The sequence below is a fragment of the Pogoniulus pusillus genome, chromosome Z (genome assembly GCF_015220805.1).
Source record: "Pogoniulus pusillus isolate bPogPus1 chromosome Z, bPogPus1.pri, whole genome shotgun sequence".
NCBI classification, from domain to species: domain Eukaryota; kingdom Metazoa; phylum Chordata; class Aves; order Piciformes; family Lybiidae; genus Pogoniulus; species Pogoniulus pusillus.
In genome coordinates, this window is record NC_087309.1 from 27,887,375 (window position 1) to 27,913,122 (window position 25,748).

The window sequence follows — 25,748 nt, forward strand, 5'->3', positions numbered from 1 at the left end:
ATCACAGGTGTTCTATATTAAGATGCTTGAGCAGGCATTGGTCAGATTTTCAGGAAGAGCAGAACAGCAGTGGTGTAACTCAGAAAGGCACTGGATTGAGAAATAAGAGTAGGTTAAAGTTACTCAAGAACTGCCAAAGGCATTTAAATGAAATATAGGCAAGCAAATATTTCAAATACAGTTAAGTTCTCTTGTTACACTAAGCTGTAGCTGAAATAGTAACTGCAGGGAAGATTATTCTGTAGAAGTAAAAAAAGTCACTTATATACAGACCAACATGGCCTTCTGTGCAGGAAGCACCACAGACCCATGGAATATCTTGCAGTGTCCTTGTACATGACTTGCAGCCCAAAACTGTGTACAGTCAAGGCTATTGCATTGTTCAAGGCAAAGTAAATAGTGTCATAACTCCAAAACCACAGAAATCCACAGTAGAAGGGCATACAGTTAGGTCACCCAACTGATTCAAGTTATAACCTGCTCATAAATGCAATGAAGTCTTTCACCCAGACAAGATGCTCTTATCTAACCACTCCACAGGTGAAATTACTTCTTTAATACACTTCATCTGGAGTAGAAGCTTTTATCATTAAACACACTCAGACCCAAGTCCCCCCTAACAGCTGCATAAAAAGTGATTTTAACATCTAAACCTACACCTGTCCAGCCAGAACACGCAGGGCACTCGTGTCATTTCTTTGAAGGTTAGAGACTGTTGTAACCAACCCAACAGAAAATATACAGCAATTAAACAATCCCAACCATCATGAGAATTAAAACTTTTATTAGTGTATTCACATATTAGGCAAATGCAACACGCATGAAGCTTATTTCTTAGGTTCACAAGTTCTACCAATACATTAGTCTACTGGTAAAACTAGTACAAACTGGTAACTGCTTTGCCAATTCTTAAAAAAAGATGTCTGGCCCATTTCTTCAAGGCTTGATTTTTGGTATTGCTTCTATGCCCTAGTCATTATGGCATAAAAATATCCATCGTGGTGATCAATTCAATCAACTGGTTAAAAGTTGTAACACTGGCCACATTTTTGTTCTCAAAGCTAAGTTATCACTAGCTGTACTTACAAAGTACAGTACTAGTGTAATGGATGAAACAATAGGAAAAAACAGACAAAGGCAATCCTGCTACTGCCACAATAACAAAAGAATGACAGACAGCTAGATCACAAGATTGTTAGTAAGATGTATATTTTTTTCCAAGTCAGAATAACCCTTCTATACAGTTTCCCAACCCTTCCCCAACCCAGACTTATTTGTAGAATATACTTCGGAATATTTTTAATATGGTGCAGCTGTAGTGTCCAAGGGTTCACAATAACATGCACTGTCATCAAGAACCTAGAAGTCCTCCTTCGCTGGTCATACCTCAGCAACCACTAACCTAGAGGTTTTGCAGAAGCAACTACTTTTAATAACAAGGCCCATTATGACATAATGAATGTGTGTGATTGGGTAAGTAAGTAAGCTATACAAAGCCACTCAGATCAGAAATTTACATTGTTACTGAAATATGTTAAGAAGCTGCATCTATTTAAAATCTATACGAGAGTCTAGTTTACCCTGGGAAATAAATTTTCAAGGTATTTGGCTTCAAAAAACTAAACCCTACGATTTTCACGCAACATCTGTTAAATGAAAAAGTACAGATGTAAGAGGTAAGCCAATAACCTTGTGTACTTACAGTCCAGTATCCAATATTATAGTAAATTCTCATTCCATGAGAAAAAAATGCCAATTTCAACAATTCAAAGTACAAAAAAGTTCCAAATTATATCAGTGCCAGCAATATGAAGCATCAATTCAGGTGGGTAGGGAAAAGTAGACTCCTAGCATGATGGATACTTGGAATTTGTAATATGAACTCATTTTAGGCCCCATTAAGCATATAAAGTGTCTGAGAATTTCACAGATGAATCTCAAGACATTTCTTTCCCTTCCAATGGAGGGATTTTCTTTTTCTTTAAGAAGGCAGCAAAAAGTTAAGCTTTTCTACAAGGAAAGTCTGCTTTTTATGTTTAGGACAACTTGAAAACCTGCTATATAAAAAAATATAAAAGAATAACAGAGTCTTGGAATTTCATGAGAGATTTGTCCAATCAAGAAAACAACTATTTATGGGAACTACAATGTAGAACACCACACTACTGTGATATTTGAGATCATGATACATTACCTGTACATATATTTAGCTATTCATGTTATTGATAAACCATTAGGACACTCAATTATATACCCAATAAAAACACCATTAAGAGTCTTTAGAACTGTTCCTTCTTCCTTCTGAAGAAGGTACTGCTATACACTAAATTTTCATCTAGTATCAGATTATCGGAAACAGAATCCACAAGGTGCTTTAATTGATGAGACCTCAAGTGCTGTTTTTCTTTTTTTTTTTTTCTTCTTTTTTTTTTTTTTCTTTAAAAACCTTTTTTGGATAGTAAACAGTTCATGGAGACTACACACAAATACTACGACAGATGAGCTGTTATGTTAAGTCTGTTGACTGGACTCAATATTTAGCCCACTGGTAATGGAGGAAGGAGTTTTAAGACATGCTGGAGCAGCGTACTGAAGGGGAGCCCATCTGAGTCAATACTTTGTCCAACCACTGTAGAGGTCCATTCAGATGAAGCTCAATCCAGCAAGGAGTGCTTGTTACTGTCTGCCGCCTAGAAAAATAAAGAGTGATGGGAAAGTCAGAAAGCAGCTCTGGCTGACAAAGCTGTCCATCATATGACAAAGTATGCTTCCATCTATGTCTACTACGCAGAAAGATAAAAATCTGCAACCATTAGCTGTTGCAAAGGCTTTTTCAGAAAGTCTTTGGAAAACAAACACATGCCATAAAAAAAAAAAACCACCAAATGCCACACCAAGAGCCTTACTACTTAAAAGAAACTAAAAACTTAAGATTGCCCAACCAATGAGGTGTTCACATTACAGAGAGCTGTTTGCAGCTGTGTCTTAAGCTTCAGAGAGTCTGCATGCATAACTGGATTTGAATTTCGTAGGCAACTACGGATAAATACAGAATAGAAGCCAGTGTGGCCAAACAGCACAATACTACGGTGATGGCAAGGATTGGCTTTCAGGAGGAATCTGCAAGATAGATGTATAAAGAAACTGCAGGATGTTGTCAGAAACACTGCATCAAAACAGTGTGTGGTTATAACTGTGCTAACTGATGATATCTCAAATGAACTTTATCTCTGATTTCCTGTCATCTTACACTTCTGTATGTGTTCTGTACTGCAACATCTTCACACAAACAATTTAAGTAAAAATCGTCTTTTCCTTGTCTTTTACATAAACCTGCCTATAATTTTCCAGAATAGGAGCCCTTACTGAAATACTATATAGAAAGCTTCAGTAAGGCTAAAGGGTTGTTAATGACAAAAGCTTAATTCATTCTTCAATACGTCCTTGCTTCAGTAACCTGCTATTCAAAGATCTTCCTTCTCATCTCCAAAACATTGGACACTCTCTGCCTGAGAAATCCTGTTATGTCACTATATCCACTCCAGGCATGGGAGTTTTCCCAAACTAGAACAGCAAGACTACTCTTGCTAAGCCAGTTTTTCCTAGTAATTCTAGATATCCCAAAATGAAACCAAGAAGGCATTAAGAGTCAAAGGCAGTAGATTAGCCAGGAACAAACCCAGCCCCTTGATTTTTAGTGTCAGCACTGCAACCCTTTGCTTTAAAGGAAATCTGTTTATGTAAACAGAGGAACTCAAAGGGCAGAAAGTTTAAGAAAGTGATGGAATGAATTTAAAAAGTTGTCTGTAGTTCCACATTTTTTAGTGAAAAGTGGCTGGGGTCTGTGCTCTGTCAGCACTCTAAAACACATTGTTATCTCAGACCCAATGCCTCTAAGCCAAACCAACATGCTCCAATAAAACAACAATCTAAACCACAGGAAACAGATTCATTTAGTCCCAAATCCTCTCCCAAAGACAAGTGTTCATTATTCCACTGCTGCTGTATCTTCTATAATGTGTTCCACAACACATTTCCTCAAAATTTCTGTTCTCTACAATATTCTTGGTTTTGCACTATGCTGGCAAAACAGTGACAGTCACTTAGCAGCTGTCACAAAGCTGAAACTCAGCTGCTTCTACCCATAATTTCCAGTTCATGTACTACCAAGTGTCATTGCTGTAACTACCTCTACTTAACTTTCTTCAGAAGATGATTCTAGACCTGGATAGTTTCTGTACAAACATGAACACTTTCCTTCTGTCTGAACTTCTACCATCATTCAGTTCAAGTCAACATGTATTGAGCAAAAAGCTGTATGCTGCTTTGTCTACCAAGTCATAAAATCTACCACCTTGCCATAGCTGAACATTTATGCACATAGGTCATATGCCTAAAATATTGGTAATGGTTTGGCTGTCTTTGAGAAATAGTTTTGGCATTAAAATGGAATGGAATTAAAAAGATTGATAGATTTCATGGTGCTTTCTGGTCTATTTTGACAATTTAGTCTACAGTCATTTAAACTCAAGGTTGTGTTTGCAGAAGAACCCTCTTCTTGCTGTGTCTCAGGTTGAGAACCATAGGGTTAAAAATCCTCTGGGGACTAGAAGATTGTTATTCAATCACATAATTCTGCTGTCTCTTTATAAACTCACATCAAGGCCATCTCCTCCAGCCCTGTGTTGGGTGGGAGCTGTTTTTATTGGGACAAACATGTAAGGAGTAGGCCTGTTTTGAGGCCTCCAGAGGCTTGCATTTAGGCATCTTGGATGGCAGAAGCATGACAGGGGGAGAATTTGAGCACTGGGGATTATAGAGTTAGTTTTGGTTTGGGGGAAAATTCAAGGGTCACCAAGGATACTGTATCTGCTTTGTAACTTCTTTTCTGTATCTCTCTCTCCAAATATAGTTCTGGTTTTTTTCTCCAATTCATATGAGAGCTTCATTTCTGTTGGCTCTCTTTAAAAACAACACAACATGCTGTAATCAAAACTGCAGTGTAGCTTAGAAGTTTTGTGCATCAATAATTCATAAGCATCATCTTTAACAGAGATACTAGTTCAGTGTTATGTCAGTAATCTGTTTCTTTGCTGTTCTGGCAGTGTTTCCACTGCAGCTTTTTCAGCCCTGTGGTCTGAGGAGTTTATTGCCTACTAACAACCAACATTCTCACTCCTTAGAAGTAACTCTACAAAAAGCTTTCCCACTGGTTTAACCCAGCACTTACACTCCATCTACTTCCAAGTTGTCGCCATAGAATCCAACTAAGTCTTTGTTCTATTCTGATTTGAATGCTGCATTTAATTATGCATAAGTCAGTGTACACTCCTTTTGAGCCAAACTCAACAGTTCTTTAAACCTGAGCCAGAATCTTTCTTGTGTATCTCTTGGTAACAATGAGGTACCCATTTATTCCCTTACTCAAAATTTCTCATTCTGTCTCATGAGGCTTTTACAAAACTGCCTTCATTTAGTCAAGAAGCCTTCCCAACATACTGACACTGATATTTACATGTATTTCAAAACCAAATAAAAGAACTCCAGGATTCACAATGGAAGCTGTAACTTCAGAAGGTACATACGTTTAAAAAAATTATTATGTATTACAATATGTATTGATATGTCAGGACTTCATCTTTCAGTGGACAATTCAAGAGAGCTTTAAGGGATTTGTTTGAAGTCACATCTCCATTTCTCCAAAATGAAATTTTATAATGCCAGGCTAAAACTCATTTCCCTTTCTTCCCAAATTCCCGTATTACAACAAGCACTGTTCTAAAGTGTAGCTCTTAATTTGTGTTAACAGGTGGAACTTACTCAAAAGCAAATAAAAGACCATTTTTTCCACTCCAAATCCTCCTTTTAGGAGTTTTACTACATAAATGCAGTTGAACTGCTCTTGTAACTTCTTTCTACTACATGTTCCAGAATTTGCAATACTTTAAATGTATACTGTCTCCAGTTGTTTTATTCTGTAGAATGCACTCAAAGTGACTACAATTCATTCCACTGGGTATCACTAAATGCATCCCACACCACAACCTAATGAACGCATTCTACTCCATACAGAACAGAGACCAAAAAGACCGTACGTGTAACAGACAGCAAACAATATTACAACACAAACTGTGAAACTTCTAGATATGATCAGTGATTTCACCACAAGAAGCAAGTAAGACCAAGCATTGAAACACAGCTTTGATGACGTTCATTGCTTAACAGCTGATGTCAGTGCACTAACTACAATCCGTTTAATGGTCTTTATGAATTGGGAACAACAGAGCTGAGGGGGGAGAAAAAAGAAAATATGGTTTCAGCATACCTGCAAATTGCAGTAAGAAGCCTGTACATATGACAAGAGTTCAGGGCAAGTGGCCTCTTGAACTGGGGGATGGGGTTGGGGAGCGGTGTGTTGCCCTGGAAATCCATGAGGAATTAGTTCAGGACCTGCTGAGCTAACCTGGACACCCACAAGCCCATGGGACCTGATGGGATCCATTCCAGGGTGCTGAGAGAGCTGGCAGCTGAGCAGGCCAAGCTGCTCTCCTCCATTTTCCAGCAGTCCTGGCTCACCGGAGAGGTCCCAGGAGACTGGAAAATGGCCAACGTGGTCCCTATCCACAAGAAGGGTCGGATGGAGGAACCTGGGAACTACAGACCTGTCAGCCTGACCTCAGTGCCAGGGAAACTGATGGAGCAGGTTCTCTTGGGGGTGATAAGAGTGCACCTGAGGGATGGCAAAGAGCTCAGGTCCAGCCAGCATGGGTTTAGGAAGGGCAGATCCTGCCTCTCCAACCTGATCTCCTTCTATGATCAGGTGACCCACTTGGTGGATGTGGGGAGGCCTGTGGATGTGGTCTATCTGGACTTCAGCAAGGCCTTTGACACTGTCCCCTACAGCAAACTGCTGGCTAAGCTGTCAGCCCAAGGCTTGGATGGCAACATTCTGTGCTGGGTTAGGAACTGGCTGGAGGGATGAGACCAGAGAGTGGTGGTGAATGGTGCCACATCCAGCTGGCGGCTGTCACTAGTGGTGTCCCTCAGGGATCTGTGCTGGGCCCCATCCTCTTTAACATCTTCACAGATGATCTGGATGAGGGCATGGAGTCAGTCATCAGCAAGTTTGCAGATGACACCAAGCTGGGGGCAGATGTGGCTGGGTTGGAGGGCAGAAGGGCTCTGCAGCAGGACCTTGACCGCCTGGATAGATGGGCAGAGTCCAATGGGATGGTGTTCAATAGCTCCAAGTGCAGGGTGCTGCACTTTGGCCACAACAACCCCATGCAGAGATACAGGCTGGGGTCGGAGTGGCTGGAGAGCAGCCAGACAGAGAGGGATCTGGGGGTACTGATTGATACCCATCTGAACATGAGCCAGCAGTGTGCCCAGGTGGCCAAGAGATCCAGTGGTATCCTGGCCTGCATCAGGAATGGTGTGGCCAGAAGCAGGGAGGTCCTTCTGCCCCTGTACTCAGCACTGGTTAGACCACACCTTGAGTACTGTGCCCAGTTCTGGGCCACTCAATTCAAGAGAGATGTTGAGGTGCTGGAAGGTGTCCAGAGAAGGGCGACAAGGCTGGTGAGAGGCCTCGAGCACAAGCCCTACAAGGAGAGGCTGAGGGAGCTGGGATTCTTTAGCCTGGAGAGGAGGAGGCTCAGGGGAGACCTTGTTGCTGTCTACAACTACCTGAAGGGTGGTTGTAGCTAGGAGGAGGTTGCTCTCTTCTCTCAGGTGGCCAGCACCAGAACAAGAGGACATAGCCTCAAGCTATGCCAGGGGAAATTTAGGCTTGAGGAGAGGAGAAAGTTCTTCACTGAGAGAGTCACTGGATACTGGAATGGGCTGCCCAGGGAGGTGGTGGAGTCGCTGTCTCTGGAGCTGTTCAAGGCAGGATTGGACGTGGCACTTGGTGCCATGGTCTAGCCTTGAGCTCGGTGGTAAAGGGTTGGACTTGATGATCTATGAGGTCTCTTCCAACCTTGGTGATACTGTGATGGCTTTCAAGACAGGCAAATGGAGTACTAGTGAAGGAATGAAACTGAAAAGTAAAGGTGTTTTTTTACCTGTATTCAGCTCCCCATCCTTTAACAAAACTCATTCTTATGGTACACATTCTAGTAAGCTGATAAACCGCTTCAAAACCCTGATTCACAGATTGAGCCAGAAGAGCAGCGAATTCTTGGTTATTAAAGATTTTTAGATTGCATCCTATAAAGAAAAAAAAAATAGTCACAATTGATTAATATTTGTGCCTGCTACACAGATGCCCAAAACAATGAAGAAACCAGCAAAAGGAAAGCAAGTGTCATGAATTGCATTCACTGGGTATTTTTACCCAAGACATTTGGTAGGCTACTCACCTGGTGGAATTTTGCACACAGTTGCAGGATGCCAGCCATATCTTTGATTACAGTTGGGGCTCTGAACGAAAATTGCACTATCACTCAGGCACTCAGCAAAAACTTCTCCACCAATGTAATAGAGACGTACACCCCTTCCTGCAGCAAAATTAAAAGGACATCTAGTTACGATATGACCCAGCAGATTAACAAACAAGGGAGCATTTTGTTCCAGAGAAGGCAAAGGTTGTCTGTTACATAAGAGAAACTAGTTATCTACAGGACTATACTGCTGAGCCAACAGCTTTAGCAGCAGCAGAACAGAATTAAACTGTGTTTTACTTCACAAACACATGTCTGGAGGAGAAGACAACTAATTTTTGGTCAAGAGACAGAATCTTCTAGCTGTGTAATGTCTTGAAACTAAAGTCAAGTTAGAAAGCAGTGTTCATTACTAAGTAATTCTCATTTAAGCACAAAAAATGAAATATTGGACTGAACAGAATTAAAGCTTGTGCTAATATTGAAGTGTTGTATGTGAAGTGGCACAGGTCATTATGGCAATAACAGGAAACACAAGTATTGCACTTCAACACTCTTTGCTTACTTGCACCCACAGTTTCACAACTGCATACCCCTTCTCTGCACTACTGTGACAAAACCCCCAGGACTTCATTTAGGTCTATTAAAAAAGAAATTACCCTTTAGAAACCCTATTCTTCAAATTCAAATAGTGACAGTGTTATCTCAGTGAAAATAAGTCTCTGTGGGTTCCTTCTAGCAGAAGTGATCTCTCAAATAGAATTACTTTTAATCCACAGGTACCTCAAAGGCCACTGTTCCTCTTCCCTTTTCCCTTTAAAAATATTTTTCAAACAAAAGATGAGCTTTTGCATGAAGAAAGGGAAAGCTCCTGACTATTTTGATCAGTTGGCACAGGCACAGCTTATGCATACCTAAAATTTTCTTAGACAAGCATTTAGATTTGGCATACTGGGAGTTGGAACACTCCATTAAAGACAATGAACTTTTTTATTGTAAGTAAACGTAATGTATGACCAAAAAATCTAATTCAGAAATACAGCAACAATCAGAAGAGAATCCAGGGAAACCCCTCTTCAAACAAAAACCCAAGCATTTGAAAGCCGAGAATGCTGCCTGGTAGAAAACAATATTCTTTACTAAACATGGAGAAAACTTCAATCGTGAAAACAGCACCTTACCTCTATGATGGCTTTTGATATTGCAGAGAAGTACTACCAATGCACATCTTACCTCTTATAAATCAGAATAAACTAAGAAACATGACAACATTTAGTAATTAAAGCCTACATTTCAATTACAAGCAACTGATTATAAATGCTACCCTGAGCAGAGTGGTACTATGAGGAGCGTGGAAAACAAAAACCAGCCCCTCAGGATGCTTGTTTCTCCAGAAGGCTGAAAACTGCAAATTGAGCAAGAGAAATCATGAACAGTAGATGGCTTCTTCCTGTGCTGCCCTCAGCCTCACAGCTGTGTGACTGCTGGTGCCACTGACTTAGTGCTGATTGAGGAAAGGACAAGGATAGGACAAGGAGCAATGAGTGTAAGCTGCAGAAAAAGAGGTTCCGCCTCAATACAAGGGGGAACTTCTTTACTGTAAGGGTCACAGAGCACTGGAACAGGCTGCCCAGAGGTTGTGGAGTCTCCTTCTCTGGAGTCTTTCAAGGCCTGTCGGGATGTGTTCCTCTGTGATCTGTGCTAGACTGTGTGGTCCTGCTCTGGCAGGGGGGTTGGACTCAATGATCTCCTTGGGTCCCTTCCAACCCCTAATATCCTGTGAAAAACAGCTTCTTGCCATCACTGTAACTCTTCCTAACTGCAATTGGCTGTGGTAGAAGCTGCTGCATTTCTCCCCAGTTTCTGAAGTGATGACCTCTTGTGTCTTTCCAATTCTGCCCTCAGCAAGAGAAACTAAGCTCTCCTTGGCATGCCTCAGGAGAGAGAAGTTTAATGGCTAGCTGCACAAGGATGAAAAGTTCCCAACATGCATATGTACTCATCCTTCCTGGATCACTCCAGATAATTTAATGGCTAAAATGAAAATAAGTAGTTTTAAACAAGCAGAGATTTTTTACCTATGTGTCGCCTTGTCATTTCCACTGTAGCATTTCTGTTTACATTGGAAAGCAGACCTAGACAAAATCGTTCTGAATTCGATGGATCTGTAAAGCCATCTACAGTCAGGGAAGGCTGTGATGCATGGAAGGTCTCTCCCACTCTTTGATTCAATTCATAATATGCTATTGAACACCAAAATGCAGGCTCTGAGTAAGTAACTGGTTGCAAGTCTGAAAAAAAAAAAAAAAAAGCTTAACACAGAATTTGAGACCGAGAAGAAATCACTCTGCCCTGCTATTTCTCTCTTCCAGAAACAACACTAGTTGTCCCCTCAAAATACATTGTGCTTGCTGTAATTTTCATCTACCCTAGTAAACAGAATGGAATTTAATATTCCACACAAGGGAAGGAGGAGGGGAAGAGGTGGTGATCTAAGCTGGCCACAGCTCTTGTCCTTCAGTACTTGCTTTCTGCTCAGAAAAACTGATGTTACTGACAGTGTCAGACATTGAGACACTTCTCTTAGCCTTTCTGTAACTTGCAAATATTTTGGCAATATTAAACAAAAGACTATTGAACAACTGATCCACAGAAAAGAAAAATATTAATGCAAGTTCCCTTGCATTACACTAGATCTTTGTATTGTTCCTTTAGATAAAAGCAGCTCTATGCTCCTTTTACTCTCTCCTACTGGAGTTCAGCATCTCCTTTGTACACCTTCAGCTTTCCTGTGCTACTTCCCCCTTTTACTTAGCACTTTGAGCAGTATTTTCCTGTCACATACTGACACTACTGCTTAAACAAACCCAAGGGAAGGTGATCTTCCTGAGGCATTTGTATTAACACATAGCAGTGGAACCTGATTAAAGCAGGTGGACAACTAATGTGGGAGCAACAATCATGCTGTGGCCACAGGTGAAACAGTATGTGAGAACAGCACCATAATGCGCTTGCAAGGGAGACAAGAAGTCTGGGCAGCACTGTAGATAGATGATGTCTTTTAGATTGTTTTATAAATGCTATTCATGTACACAACTATATATAATTCTTTCTCATTGCCAGAAGCTCAACATTTAAAGAAATAAGACTAGTTATTAACAAGTTATTACCCCAGCCCTACTATGTTTATCATCAGGAAGCCAACTCAATAGTCTCTTCCTAATACAGCTCTTACTTTTAATACGCATTTTCATTTTTCATGTAATTATACATATAAAGACGACTCACCACACACAAAGAGAAACAACTAAAAGTATTTCCAGCTTACCCAAGCTATGATTAACTGGGGAGAGAGTACTAGGAGACAGCTCTGCTGGAGATCCTGTTGAGGCAATACAGATTGTTTCAGAGCAAATGATTCTTATTTCAGAAGTGCAGGTATGGCCACTACCTGGATACAGTTTTACATCATAATTCATTGGGAACAAGAAACCTCAAATATACTGAAACCAGTTTTCTAGTATGTCACATGCTTATTCTGAATTAAGATTACATTTAATTTTCTGAACATCTGGGAAACTAAACCTTCTCCCAAAGGTTCAATTAACATCTTAATATTGTGTTTGGCAGAGTTCTCGCTTTATGCACACTGAAAGTAACTTCACCAGTGATAAGGTAGTAACTTCCTCCCAAATTCAGCGAAGAAAAAGCCAAGAAAAAGTGGAGGAGACGATCAAGATACTACCTCTCTATTCTGAAAGAAGAGGGTTTATCTCTAGAAAAGAACAAGCTGGATTTCCTCATTTGAGGAAATTACTCTTTCCTGGAAGAAGGAAGGAGAAAAAAAAAAAATCAGAAAAACGAACTTTCCAGCAATGTTTGTGCACTGGTAGGTAAAACACAGAAGGGCTTCGCACAGAATTATTCCTACAAAGATTGCTGATGTCATGTCTTTTTAATTAACTATTGCCACATAGTGGGAAAAAGCTGCAGCTTGTACAAAAACTAGTGCAGTTGACTCCTATTAAGTGAAAAAGGTTGCTAACATTAGCTAACCGAACACATACTCCACACTGCCAGCACACAGCAGGAGGTTCTTATCGAGCACATTAACTATTCTTTATCCAAATCTAAGGACAATCAGATTATCCAGAAACCTTTCCATACAAAGGCACAAATGCTGATGTTTCTCCTACTGTTTCAGCAGAGCATTCCATACAATAATTTATTTTAAACATGGTCACTGTTCAGAGAAGTTTTCTAACTGCAGCATTTCTGTAACTTCTTCAGGCCAACAGAGATTCTGCTTCCATTAATCTGTTTCCAGCAGATAAAGTTAGTGATAAGCTGAAACTAGTCAGCTATTAAAACCCGTTTTAAGGCCTTCTGCTGAAGGCTTAGATCTGTATGCTTCTGTTACAAAACAAACAGCATATACTTAGCATGGCACAGAACCTTTTACAAGGATCCTCCTATTAAAAAATATTTTTGCTCACAAAAGACTGAAAATTATATTTTTGGCAGAAAACATTTGGTCCTAGAGAGGGCTACTGCCATCAACATTGGGACTGAATTCATGCCACTACTCAAGAGGGATCATAATTAGTAATTTCAAGTCTTCAATGCACTGAAAAACATAAATTTTTACCTGTATCCATGCTTTGGTTCAACTGTTGGTCACTTGTTTCTCCATCTTCACTGATATACCCTGGAGGTGGTGTTTCTGTAAAAAAAAACCCAAACAAAACCAAAACAAAACCAGGAAAAAAACCCACCAGCCAAACAAACTGAAAAAAAAAACAACACAATCCCCAGAGCCAGAATAAGAAAAATCCCATCTACCATTTCAATGACTGGTGTAATTTGTAAGATTTAGCATTTCAAGAGCTTCATATGACACTGGAATATTGAATTAGTATTTCATTTTGCTGTCCCTGTTTCCTACCAGGATGACTTCAAACCCATTACCTGCCTTATTGTTTATGTAAAACATGTAATCTCCTGTATGTCAGTTAATTGCTAAAAGATGATATATAATTAACAGATAATCCTTGCTTGCTCCATTTAAGACAAGATACTTTCACTATGAGTAACAATTTTGAAATTATGATCAACAGCTTTCACATTTAACAGAATTACAAAAGAAAAAAAAATCTGGTGACTTCTAAAAAAACCTGTCTTTGTGTAGTATAATCATCAGATATCCTCCCACGTCTTGTAAAAATTGCTAGATTTTAAAGTTGTTTTCCAGTTCAGTCCCCAAATTAATTTTTCTTCAATACTGAAGAACTGATTTCACTTAGTGAAATTATCTAATTACACCACACAAGCTCTACTATCATTATTACTTCCAAGCTCTATTAAAATGATCATTTATTCTTTTAACTAGCTTTAAGGATGGAGTTTCACAGACCAAAGCAAACTCACTAACGCAAGTCTGATGCATCCTGAGACAAGAAATTGTGTCTAATTCCACAAATTAGACAAAACCCAGAAGAGTACAGTTGTTCCTTTTCTCTATTCAAAGTAGGCTTTGTAATTCAGTTGAGTTAAACTACTGTCTCAGGAAATAATTTTTCTTCAACTAGGCAAATGTCTTTTCCTATACATTAACGGCAAAACCTGGATTTCTTTAGTGAAAGTGCTCAAAGCTGTCTCAACAATCACCTTACGACTGTCTGAGATATCTGACGGATTAAATACATTGAATTATATTATTACCAAACATAAGAAATTTAAAGATAAAACCTGTTGCTTAAGAATTAAAATAAAATCATAACAGGTATCATGTCTGAGATTCACAGCAATATAGTGAGATAAGAAGGAACTGAGAGGAAACCAGATTAAGTGATTAAATAGCAACCTGATTAAATAAAAAATAGTCAAAAGAATGGTATCTTTGGTGCATTCTGTAAAAACAATGTGCTAAATATAGATGTGACAAAATTTGAGCAAGAATACAAAAGGAAGGGAAATATTTAACAGCAACAAATATGACAAAAATTATATTTGTTCTGAGAACTTGATATATTTCATTATGATACACTGGACTCTTATCTCAAATCAGTCATAGTTAAGCCCACAGCCATGGTAAAATGTTAATAACCATTCCCAATCCAGTTCATGCCTCCTGTTTCCAGTTGCAAATCTAGGCTCTTTGGCACATATTATTTTCCATATCGAGTCTCTGAACACAGAAATTTCCTCCACCTAGTGCTATAAGTAATGTTTTAGGGTCAGAGGTTGAGCACCACCTTAGCTGGAAATAAATGCCCAAGTGCAGCACTAAGGATTCCTAGGACAGTTTGAATGCTGCCACAAGTTTGGACAATGCATCTCAGCACATCCATAACCTGAAAGGAAACATAGCCCCAAAGGCTTCACAACCTTCATCTTTCCAACTGCAGGTGAAATCAACCTTGCTATGAACCCAGTATTGAGACAGTACTGCTGTGCAACCACAGCTGATATGCTGTCCTAGCACTAAAGAAAACTGTTCTGTAGCATGCAGTCAAGACACACAAGATGTATCAGAACCTAGCTAATAAGTTAAGAGTAAGTCAGCATGGTCAAATAAAGATTCTATAATACAAATTAAACACAAAGGTGTGAGTGACAAAGGGAAGGAGTCAAGGTGTGGTTAGCTGCATAAACTTTTGAAGATTGTGTGAATACCCACAAACAACCCTGAACAGACTTTCTGCAAATAACTACCTACTTGCTCTAGCTCATTTCCATAGCACTGGATTTTCAAACTGTGTATCTCCAGTAAGTTGTTTGCAAATATGATCAAAATCCCTCATACTGAATGATAGAATCAGTCAGGGTTGCAAGGGACTACAAAGATCATCTATTTCCATCCCCCCTGCTGCAGGGAGGGACATCCTACCCTAGATCAGGCTGGCCACAGCCTCATCCAGCCTGGCCTAAAACACATCCAGGGATGGGGCTTCAACCACCTCTCTGGGCAACGCATTCCAGTCTATCACCACTCTCATGCTCAACAACTTCCTCCTCACGTCCAGTCTGAATCTCCCCACCTCCCACTTCGCTCCATTCCCCTTAGCCCTTTCACTACCCAATAGCCTAAAAAGTCCACTCCCAGCGTTTTTGTAGGCCCCCTTCAGATACTGAAAAGCCACAATAAGGTCACCTCAGAGCCTCCTCTTCTCTAGACTGAACAGCCCCAGCTCTTTCAGTCTGTCCTCACAGGAGAGGTGCTCCAGCCCTCTTAACATCCTTGTGGCCCTAAGCAGTCAAAGTAGTATGTATAAACCAAGAAAGTGACTCCAACTTTCAGCACCTAAAATTGCTCTGTAACGAACTGCTGTCCCTAGGCAGCAACAAATGTGACACAAATTAAATAGATGAGATCAACTTGATTTATTTTGTCTGCCATTTCAGTTTTATACATTTAAAGTACAATGCACATATCTGAGTTTCAAGACAGCAATATTACTCCATGAGAGTCCAGATCTGAACTTCCACCCTGTCTATTATATCTCTGCATTAAACGTTATGAGCAAACTTCGGATTTACTTGGCTTTACATTCTAGGCAATTTCCTGAAGAGACAGGAAACAGGAAGTTGAGGCAGGAAACAAAAGTCACTAATTTTGTTTCAATAAGGCTTTTGGGTGTACCTTGGTATTTGTTTTGAGGTGGGGAAGAAACCAAAGATTGGAGGACAAATTGTCTAAGACTTCAATATTGTTAGGTTATTCTCTCATACAAAGACAACAAAACTGTATGCATACAATAGCTAACAAATATGCAAAGCAGACCTTGATCAATTGTAAACTGCAGATCAAAGCACTTTTTAAGTCACTATTTTCCAATTTACAAGTTTTCTCCATGTACTACTGAGAATGAGCAGCAGTTTACTGCTCCATATCCAACACATAGCATTTGGAGACCCTATGTGTTTGTAAAACAGACTTAAAGCAATGCGGTTTCCTAAATGATTATATTCTGCAAACAATAGGTATTTCCACTGGAATTAAAACATGAAGTCAATGAGATCTAATCTATTAGTGCATATTCCAACTAATTTGAGCACTAAGTAGGATGAAATTACCAACTTTGTGGCACTGGAACAAAGATAACTGTACTGTTTACAATGGGAGTTAAGAAAATACCTGGTATGTAATTGCTCTGTGGTTCAATTCCAGCTGGAAAGTTAGTGTTTTCAGGAATGGAATGGGTATAGTCATCAAGAGGAGGAAGCTCTGTTAGAATCTCAGTGTGCCGTGGCACTAGTACAGGAGGCAAGACTACGAAAGCAAAATCCAAAGCATTAGTAAGACCCTCAAAATATAAACTTCTGTGATCCAAAATGAAAAGATTAACAAATCTAAACCACCTCACAATAAATTTTAAAATCTTCTGACACTCAATGTTGCCAGTACTGCAAGTGTACTGCTAGTTACCAAAATAGTCAGATTCCTGAAGTGCTAACTACTCCCTATCAGCAAAGGTAAGTCATATTTATTCTCCTTTTAAGTCTGGACAATACTTAGCTGGAAACTACTAGCAATTAAGAAAGGTTTATTAGAAGTATTTGACACATTTGCAAAGATTTTTCAGTATCTTTACTACTGAAAACTTGCAGGGGACATCATTCTCAAACATTGTATTTCTAAGAATCTCATGCATTTAGCATGGAAAAGCATCACTTTTCTCTATTTTTCATTTAAAACATTACACTAAGAGCAAGTATATACAGATGCTGCTACAGAAAGTCAGAAGCAGGTATTCCTACCTGGTGTCTCCACTCTCTGGTAGTGGTAAGGGTTTACACACACTTCATCCTTTTTAAGATTAAAAGCATATTCACAATTTTCAATTGCTTTAAGTTCATGGTGACTGTGAAGATCTGGCCAACGCCACAAACGACAGTAAATAACATGTGGTAATCCTTTACGGTGAGATACCTGCAGACGGCCATCGAGAGATCTACAGGGGAAAGATGTTGACAAGTATTTATACACTGCATGCTGTCTCTTAATAGCTCAAGCAACAGTGTACATACATGGGATGAGTACTTTGTTTAATTCTCAGAGTTCAGTGGTCTGGCACTGTTAGTGCCAGACTGTTAGTTATACTCTCGTTAAAAGGCTTCAAATGTGATAAAAATGATGGTATCAAGCAGTGTCTTAACTTGTTTTAGAGCTGCTCAAATTATTGCCAGTGAATTTAGAGTTCATTAAAAGCCACTTTACCTCCAACCAAGTATTTAGGATGCTTGCTTCATACACATTTTTTAAAATGTAGATGACAATGGTTAAAAAAACAAACAACCAATAAATAAATCACACAGTTGGTCCCGCTGCTAAACCTCAAGACTTTGCTGTGGCATGGATGCCTTATGACTTTAAGCATAAGAATTCCCACAGGACTGTAAATAAGCCTATAAGCAGTCAGCTGCCCAAGTGATCCACATGTTAGTGTAACTGTAATGCAAACAAGTATGAATGCACATATTATGAAGGCTGTACAGTTTATCTTACTGGCTCAATCTGCCTTGCTAACTGCTGAAAATGTTTTGCTAGTTTTAAGACAGACTGCATATGCTTACACAAATGCAGATGTTTATGACTGTTATGGGATGGGAGACAAACCTCAATACACAAATCAAGTAATGTAACATGAAAAAATAAACACCCTGTTTAGAATTGCCCACTATTAACTACTGGAGAATTTACAAACAATTCTTTAGTAGCTCATATGTGAGCCAATTAGCAAGATTTAACTGAAAGCCTGTTGCATACAAAGCAGTTTAAACACTTTGTAAGATTAGGTCTAAAGAATTAAGTTTCCCAACTTTATTAATATAAATACCAAATCACATTAGAGACTGCATGTAACAAGTCTTCCCATTCTTTCACTAGCACCAGTGTGAAAAAGGCGTATTTCAGAATTAGAGTTTCATTGGTCAAAACATCAGCTGAGAACACTTGGATTTCTACACTGGCAAGTAAATATTTCAAAATGCTGTACCATGAGAGGCCTAGGAAGCATTTTAGTCTGTTTTACAGCTAAAGCATCCCCTTACAGACCCTCCAAAGCCAATCCCTCCCACAGGATTTCTATGATGCGAGAGAGGGCAGAATATTCACCTGGTTTGTTCAGAGAAGCTGTAAAGGCCTGTTGTATCCCACTGATCTATCGTGTTTGGTGTACTCAGTCCCCAAATTTCAGAGCAAGTGCTGTGCATAAATTGAAAACAAAAACAAAAAATTGATATGAATATGGAACATGGTTATTCAAAACACCATGATGTCAAACATGGAGAAATGTACAGAATACTTCCTTTCACATAGAAGATAGAGCATTGTTAGACTTGCATTTAAACGGACATCTCATGCTATATTTTCTATATGAAGGAGGCTATCAAAATGAAACATGTGATTCAAGGTAAATGATAATGTTTCTAATACATGAACAAGTTCTCTGGTTTTAAGTATTCAATACAGTTGTAATGTTCCTTAAAACAGGCAAAACTTCCTCAAGCTAGCTCTTAACAAAATTAAATTTGAAAGGATGGTTTCTGGGTTGGTTTTTTTGTTTTTGTTTTTTACACATAAGCTTTCACAAGACTTCAAACAAAGGCCATGTATATCTGAAACTGAACATCACTAACTTTCAGGTACCACCACTCAAGCATTCATCTCATTCTCCATATACGTTTGCTGCTTTTCCCAATACAGCAAAATGCAGACTCTAGAGAAAAACATATCACAGCTGACACTGCTGCTTTCTGTACTCTGTGTTTGATGACAGAACTAAATATTCTTTCACAGCACACCATAACACAATATTTCACGGTTTTACAGCATGGTATTTTAAGACTTAGCTATAGAATAGCAAAACCTTAATTGCTAAATTCAGTGGGATGAAAGGAGACATAACTAATTCTTTACCAAACCGAGACAATGACAAGATCACAACAGTAAACAGAAAGAGACTTCAGCCATAGGCACAAAATAAAGGCAGCAGCAGATTTAAACATAGCAAGAGAACAGTATGGGCTTGTCAACTGGCAGAGTTTCAGAAGCATCAGTCAAGGTCAGCTCTGTCATAGACTTGCTATGTGACCACTGAAAACAATAATAAAAAAAAGATTTTATGTAAGTAACACACAACTAGACTTTACACCTCAAATTAAGAGATTTTTGGTTCACAAGCAACTTACATCTTCATTTCCTAATTACAAGCTTGAAGTTTGACTGGTTGCTACATTACTTTGAAAATAACAGCCTCTGCAAATTTGCAACAAGAAAAAAAAAGAATCCAAGTTCCTCAAACTCCTTGTTTGAAATAGAGATATCACATTTTATATTTAAATTACTAAGCTTAGCTGATAGACTCAAAAGTTTAGATTGAGTGCTTAAGGCAAGAGAAGTGAGGTAGGTATTTTTATTCCTCCTCCATACAGCAGGAAAATTCACCAGTGTTGAAACAAAAGTATAATACAACACTGTATTTAAAGGTACTTCTAGAGCTGACAGTCATCTCAATTCCACAGTGACTTTAATAAAACATAACTGTGGGGTACAGGCGGAGAGAATGAATGGCTCATCCACTTCTCGAGTGTCCCAGAAGCCTTGTTTCTAATGTTTCAGAGCGGCTGAAGTGTTCATGTAATTGTGCAGTAATCTAAAACAATGAACTGGCTGGCTATTAGACCATAGAACATAGGTGGAAGAAAACTTGTTTTTCAGAGATCAGTTCTCCTGTCCACTGTGGAGCTATGTAAGCCCTAAAAGGGAGGAGTCAGAGAGTGATGCTGGGCAGCAGCCTGCATTAACTTCAAAAAAAGTTAAATAAAATAGTCTTTGACATTTTGCTGATTATGGATGCAAATAAACTCTTGCACTAGATAACTTTTTGTCTAGTAGAGAGCAGCAGAGAGGCACACACTCAAAGGCAGATTGAGTCTGTGACATACTCCTAGCTCTTCAAAAGAGCAAATTGTTATTAATCTCAGACATGGATAGTTCTCCAGAAAAACTGAACTAAAGAGGGACACCACACCAATAAAATCTGCACCTTCTCTTTTCTGTGTCTTTAAAGACACCTTCAGGATGGGGAGCTATTGGAAGCTGTGTAAGGATTGAAATAGTTACCCTGAAGGTAGCCTGTGTGACACCAGGGTGCATCCCTCCACTGTACTATGTCCTTAAATATGCATCACTGCTAGTAAGACAGATCATCACACACTGAATTAGAAGAACGATCAGCAGACACAAAGCCTGCTACACGTTAATTGACATAATGAGCTCTGACAGCTTACTACCTTTGAGCAGTAGAACCTTTCTAAAAAGCAGCGCTCCAAAACTTAACGCTGTCACATAGACCATGTGTTCTCAAAATTGTGGGGTGCAGCACTGGTATGACATGCCACACATTTGTTTCACAAGACTCCCAAGACAGCACCTACAAAAACGAAATTTCATGGCTCCTGAACAAAGCAGAGTGAATAGGAATAGTATTTTTATTGCTAACGTCTTCTCTCTATAAACATTAAAACTGTCAAAAGGTTGACAGTATATTCCACAATCTACAGAAAGACAAACTATATCCTGAAGTGAATAGTTTGCAACCAAACTCAGGACACCATGGAGGAAGCGCAGGCCATGAGCTACCAAAAAAGTTATGAGAGCACAGCTGCTCCAATATTCAGGAGCTTACATGAGCATTCTGTCTACAGAGCATATACATGCTTACAGCTGGGACAAATATCCACGTTTTACTGGCTCACCTACACTAGTAGTGTATATTCCAACTTAAGTAATCTACAACCAAAACACTGAAGAAACCCTGCAGGAATTCATCCTTGATTGTCAATGCAGTCCACTCAATATAGCTCTTACTGTTCACTGAATGAAATAGTTGGGGAAATAAAGTGGTCTCCCCACACTTCTGCTCACAAAACTCACAAACAAACAAAAAAACCCACCACACAAACAACAAAAAAACCCACAACCGAGAAAAAAAATGCAAGACCATCTCCCCACCAATTCACTCACAGTTTTAGGGCTATGTTAATACTAACATGCATGCACACCAAATCAGAATGAAATTCCTCAAAACCATAAAAGGCATAGTTCCTAAGCAGCACTTCCATGAATGGCCACAGTACTTTTATTCATGGATTGTAGACTTGTCCACTCACCCCAGAAAGATAGCAACCTGAAAGGTAGTTGCATTCTGAAAGATGTTTAAACCACCACTAAAACCACCTAAAAAAAGACAGGAAGTACAGATTTTTTTTAAAACAAGAAGTACAGAATTATTGACTCAAAATAAGTAGGACACATTCTCTCCTAACAATACCTTTCTGAAGCATTCTAAACCCCTTATGATATGAAGGGCCCTTCTATGGCTTGCTGCATAAAGAATTTAGAACAATCGTGGACAATCTATACTCCCAAGTTAAGTCTCATCTGGAAACATTCCCAGGTCCTGAGACTTAATCAAGTATGCCAGAAAGCAGCTAGCATGTATCCCACTACTGGGTCACACTAATTACTCTCACACAGTTCTCATATGTCTGAGATCACTCACACTGGGCGGGTTCATATGCAGCCACCCTGACCTGGAAGCTACGAACTTAAAAGCATAGATGAGGCACTGCTGAGCCAATTTGCCATAGTGCCTAGCATGCTTATTAGGAGACAGGCAGCCAAGAAACACCAGCATTTCACCTTTAGTATACAGGCTGCCTTCAAACTGAAGTTTAGTAGTATATTCCCGTCTTTCTCATTTACCAAGCAAGTGTTTTTTTCTTTTGAACTCACTGCACTCAGCACTGTTAAGCTACTGTTGTTTCCAAAATAACCTAGTTCCTGCACCCAAGCTATACTTAAATCTTTCCTGTATAGACAACACTTAAATATAATCCAAAATATAAGCTTAAAGTTAATATGCTACTTCCCACTACAGCAGGCACTTGTGTTCCAAGGATCATTTTCATTGTAATTCTCAAAAGAATTTATGTGTTGATAGAAATGAGGTCAAGTACACAAAAGCTAATATTTTTATCTTTTCAACACTATCTTAGATTAGCAAATCACCATGTTCAGCAGGCTCAAGCACTCCCAGAGCAAACTTACTTAAATACTGGATCACTACACTTGCAGATCTCACAAAATAAAGCAATTTATTATAAAGGACTTCAGGGGGTACAAAAGCATGGAACTGGATCAGTATGTCCAGTGTTTTGAAGGCCTAGTGAAAGAAAACTATTTCCTAAAGAGAACAGAAATGCATGAAGGATGATTGCAAGGAATAACAACTCTTGAGACCCTGGGATTTTTAAGGAAAAGCCCAATCTATCAGACATCTGGTTAAATTGCTATACACTTAAAGTGGGTCGACTCAACCCCCCTGTTCCTGTCTTGGGAATGACCAGGGGACTGATACAGTGAAGAAAGGGTCAGGCAAGTTATTACTGGGTGGAATTTAAGCTTCTTTGGTTGGAGCATTTCCCTAAGAGAAAGAGTTCTGAAAGTTGATGTTTCAAAGTTGACTTTACATCTGCTTGTAAGAAGCAGCATCTTGGACAATACTGTATAATTCTGGCAAGAAAAATCTTTGATTTGGCTATCAGCATGCAACAGGACATGGTATGCCTCCACTTCTCCCATTTCATCATTTCCTTCAACAGGAAAATCTGAGTTCCAAAAAAACTCACTTTGTGCAAGAGCTTACCTAAACAGCAAAGAGCTGTAGTAATGCTTCAATTTTGAGACAAAGTGCCAAAACTGCCTTTCTTTTGTTATACAGAAAACAATGATGTACAGAGGAAAAGTGTGGACACAGGAAAAAACTAAATATCAAAAGACAACTAAAAAGTATTTGTACAGACTGCTCTATATATCACAGATGATAGTTCCCAATCAGCATCAACAGTGCAAACTACTTTAGCAGACTAACAGTATCTGTAAACCTACTACAAAACTAGACAAAAAATTTCCTGTTCAAATACAGATGAATTATTGATTAGCCCGCTAAGAATGAACATGGGCAAATGTGGTTCGCGCCACACTCTTAATGTGAACACTTGCTTTAACGTATAAGAGGCATTAATGTCCATATCAAATTCCATAATAATCAGATAAACTACATGGAATAAAACCATCTAAATGTAACACTACAGCAGCATCAAAAAAATCCAAAAATAGATGGACACCATCTCAGCTAGATCACCCTGCCCAAAAATAGACCAGTTCATTTGCAGTATGACTAGAAGTTAAAGGATGCTGAGCCATCTAGGCGGAAAAAAACCTAACAAGATGAGGCTAAACATGGTAAGATTACCACTGCCAACCAGTCCATTAAAGTTGGTCTCTGACAGCATGATCTTGTCTTATATAGAAAGCTATATGCATTCTGCCTTACAGTGGCAGTAACCTCAATTCAGAAAATTCAGTAGCTTGAGATGCAGCTATACAGAACAACTCACAACCCCCTCAGTGATGTCTAGGTGCCAACTAGTAAAGCCACCTCAGGTTGATACACAACCCAGGGTAATTAGAATCACACAAATTACTAAGGATGGAAGGGTGCTTCAAAGGTCATCTAGTCCAACATTCCTGCAGTGAGCAGGAACATCTTCAACTAGATCAAGTTGCTCCCTCACCCAACTTGGCCTGGAACATATCCAGGGATGGGACTTCTACCACATCCCTGGGTAACCTATGCCAGTGTTTCACCACCCTCAACAACTTTTTTTTTAGTCAAAATCTCCCATATTTTACTTTCTGTTGCAACTTGTCCTGCTAAAACAGCTGTCCTGATCTTTCCTGTAAGCCTGCTTTAAGTAGTGAAAAAGCCACTGCGAAGACTCCCAATAGCCTTCTCTTCCAGATGAAAACCCCCAACTCGCTCAGCTTGTCCACATAGCACAGATGCTCCAACTCTGATTACTTTTGCGGCCTCCTCTAGACCTGCTCCAACAGGTCCATATCTTTCCTATGCTGAGGACTCCAGAGATGGGCAAAGCACTGCAGGAGAGGTCTGACCAAAGCAGAGGGGCAGAATCATCTCCCTTGACGTGTTGGCCATGCTGCTTTTGATGTGATTGACTTTCTGAGTTGTGAGCACATATTGTAGGCTTGTGTCCAGCTTTTCATCCACCAATGAGGTTCAGTCATTTAAATTAGAAGCCATACATACCAATTTTTAGATTCAAGCAAGTATGTGCAAGTACTGTCTAAACTGTCATGACCACAGCACCAATCAAGCTGGTGTCTGCTTTCACATGGCACTACATTGCACACTTTCATCAAGTGCACTCAACTAATTAGAAGACAGAAACTGGTAAAAGGTTGCAAGTCTCACCAGTAACACTCAGTTTTATAGAGGTACTGTTTTATCTGAGGCTGTTGCTTAAAGAACATGAAGCAGTTTTAAACAGTATCCTGTACACAGCAATACTGTCACATGCACGATTAGACTGGTACCTTTGTTACAGGTTGTAGTTAGTATCAATTTATTATCAGTCTCCCCCCAAAGACAGAATGAAGAAAATAACTATCTTACCACTATCTACAGTATTGGCAACACTATGTGCTCAGATGTCTGTACTAAGTGAAATGCCTGCACTAAGTATATCAGATGAAAGTAGACCCAACTACTTCAAAGATATTTACATACGAAGTACCAGAAACCACTGTAGTTTACTTTGCAAATAATACTGACAGTAGGATCAACAGCATTTTCAGCAAGCGTGCAGAAGACATCAAGCTGAGTGGTGCATTTAGGATGATGGAGGGACAGGATGCTATCCAGAGAAACCTGGACAGCCTGGAGAAATAAGCTTAGGGAAACCTCATGAGATTCAACTCCTGCAAATGCAAGGTCCTGCATCTGGGTTGGAACAGTCCTCATTACCAAAACAGGCTGACGGATGGTAAGATAAACTCCTGCAGAAAAGGCCTTAAGGGCACTGGTTGACAAAACCTGCACAATGCACACTTGCAGCTCAGAACAATGTCCATCAGATTCAAAGTGTGATTCTGCCCCTCCATTTTACTTTACCGAGACCTCACCTGGAGTACTGTGTCCAGCTCCAGGGCCTCAATACAAGAACAACATGGACCTGATGGAGAGGGTCCAGCAGAGGTCACACAAAAGTGATCAGAGAGCTAAAGAATCTCTTCCATAAAGACAGCTGATAGAGTTGGGGTTGCTCTGTCTGGAGAGCAGTTTGGAGAAACCTCACAGCAGCCTTCCAGTACCTCAAAGGGGGCCTACAAAAAAGCTGGGGAGGGACTGTTTACAAGGGCCTGTAGCACAAGAACAAGGGATACTGGTTTCACACTAGTGAAGGGTAGACATTAAGAAATTCTTTACTATG

At 39.5% G+C, this 25,748-nt stretch overlaps 1 protein-coding gene across 2 annotated transcripts in view; it reads right to left on the reverse strand.

Annotated features, from left to right (window-relative positions):
• Window positions 1–764: 764 nt before the first annotated feature.
• SMAD2 (SMAD family member 2) overlaps window positions 765–25,748 on the reverse strand; it is a 51,669-nt gene continuing 26,685 nt past the window's right edge. Inside the window, exons 3-11 of one of the 2 annotated variants that reach the window (XM_064176549.1) lie at window positions 18,502–18,591; window positions 17,145–17,338; window positions 16,522–16,656; window positions 13,033–13,107; window positions 11,713–11,766; window positions 10,463–10,675; window positions 8,364–8,501; window positions 8,067–8,211; window positions 765–2,690 (exon numbers count right to left, since the gene is read on the reverse strand). In XM_064176549.1, coding sequence (XP_064032619.1) covers window positions 2,567–2,690; window positions 8,067–8,211; window positions 8,364–8,501; window positions 10,463–10,675; window positions 11,713–11,766; window positions 13,033–13,107; window positions 16,522–16,656; window positions 17,145–17,338; window positions 18,502–18,591 — 1,168 coding nt within the window. In that variant the 3' untranslated portion in view covers window positions 765–2,566. The remainder of the gene's footprint in view (window positions 2,691–8,066; window positions 8,212–8,363; window positions 8,502–10,462; window positions 10,676–11,712; window positions 11,767–13,032; window positions 13,108–16,521; window positions 16,657–17,144; window positions 17,339–18,501; window positions 18,592–25,748) is intronic. The other variant, XM_064176550.1, reaches the window with a different exon arrangement.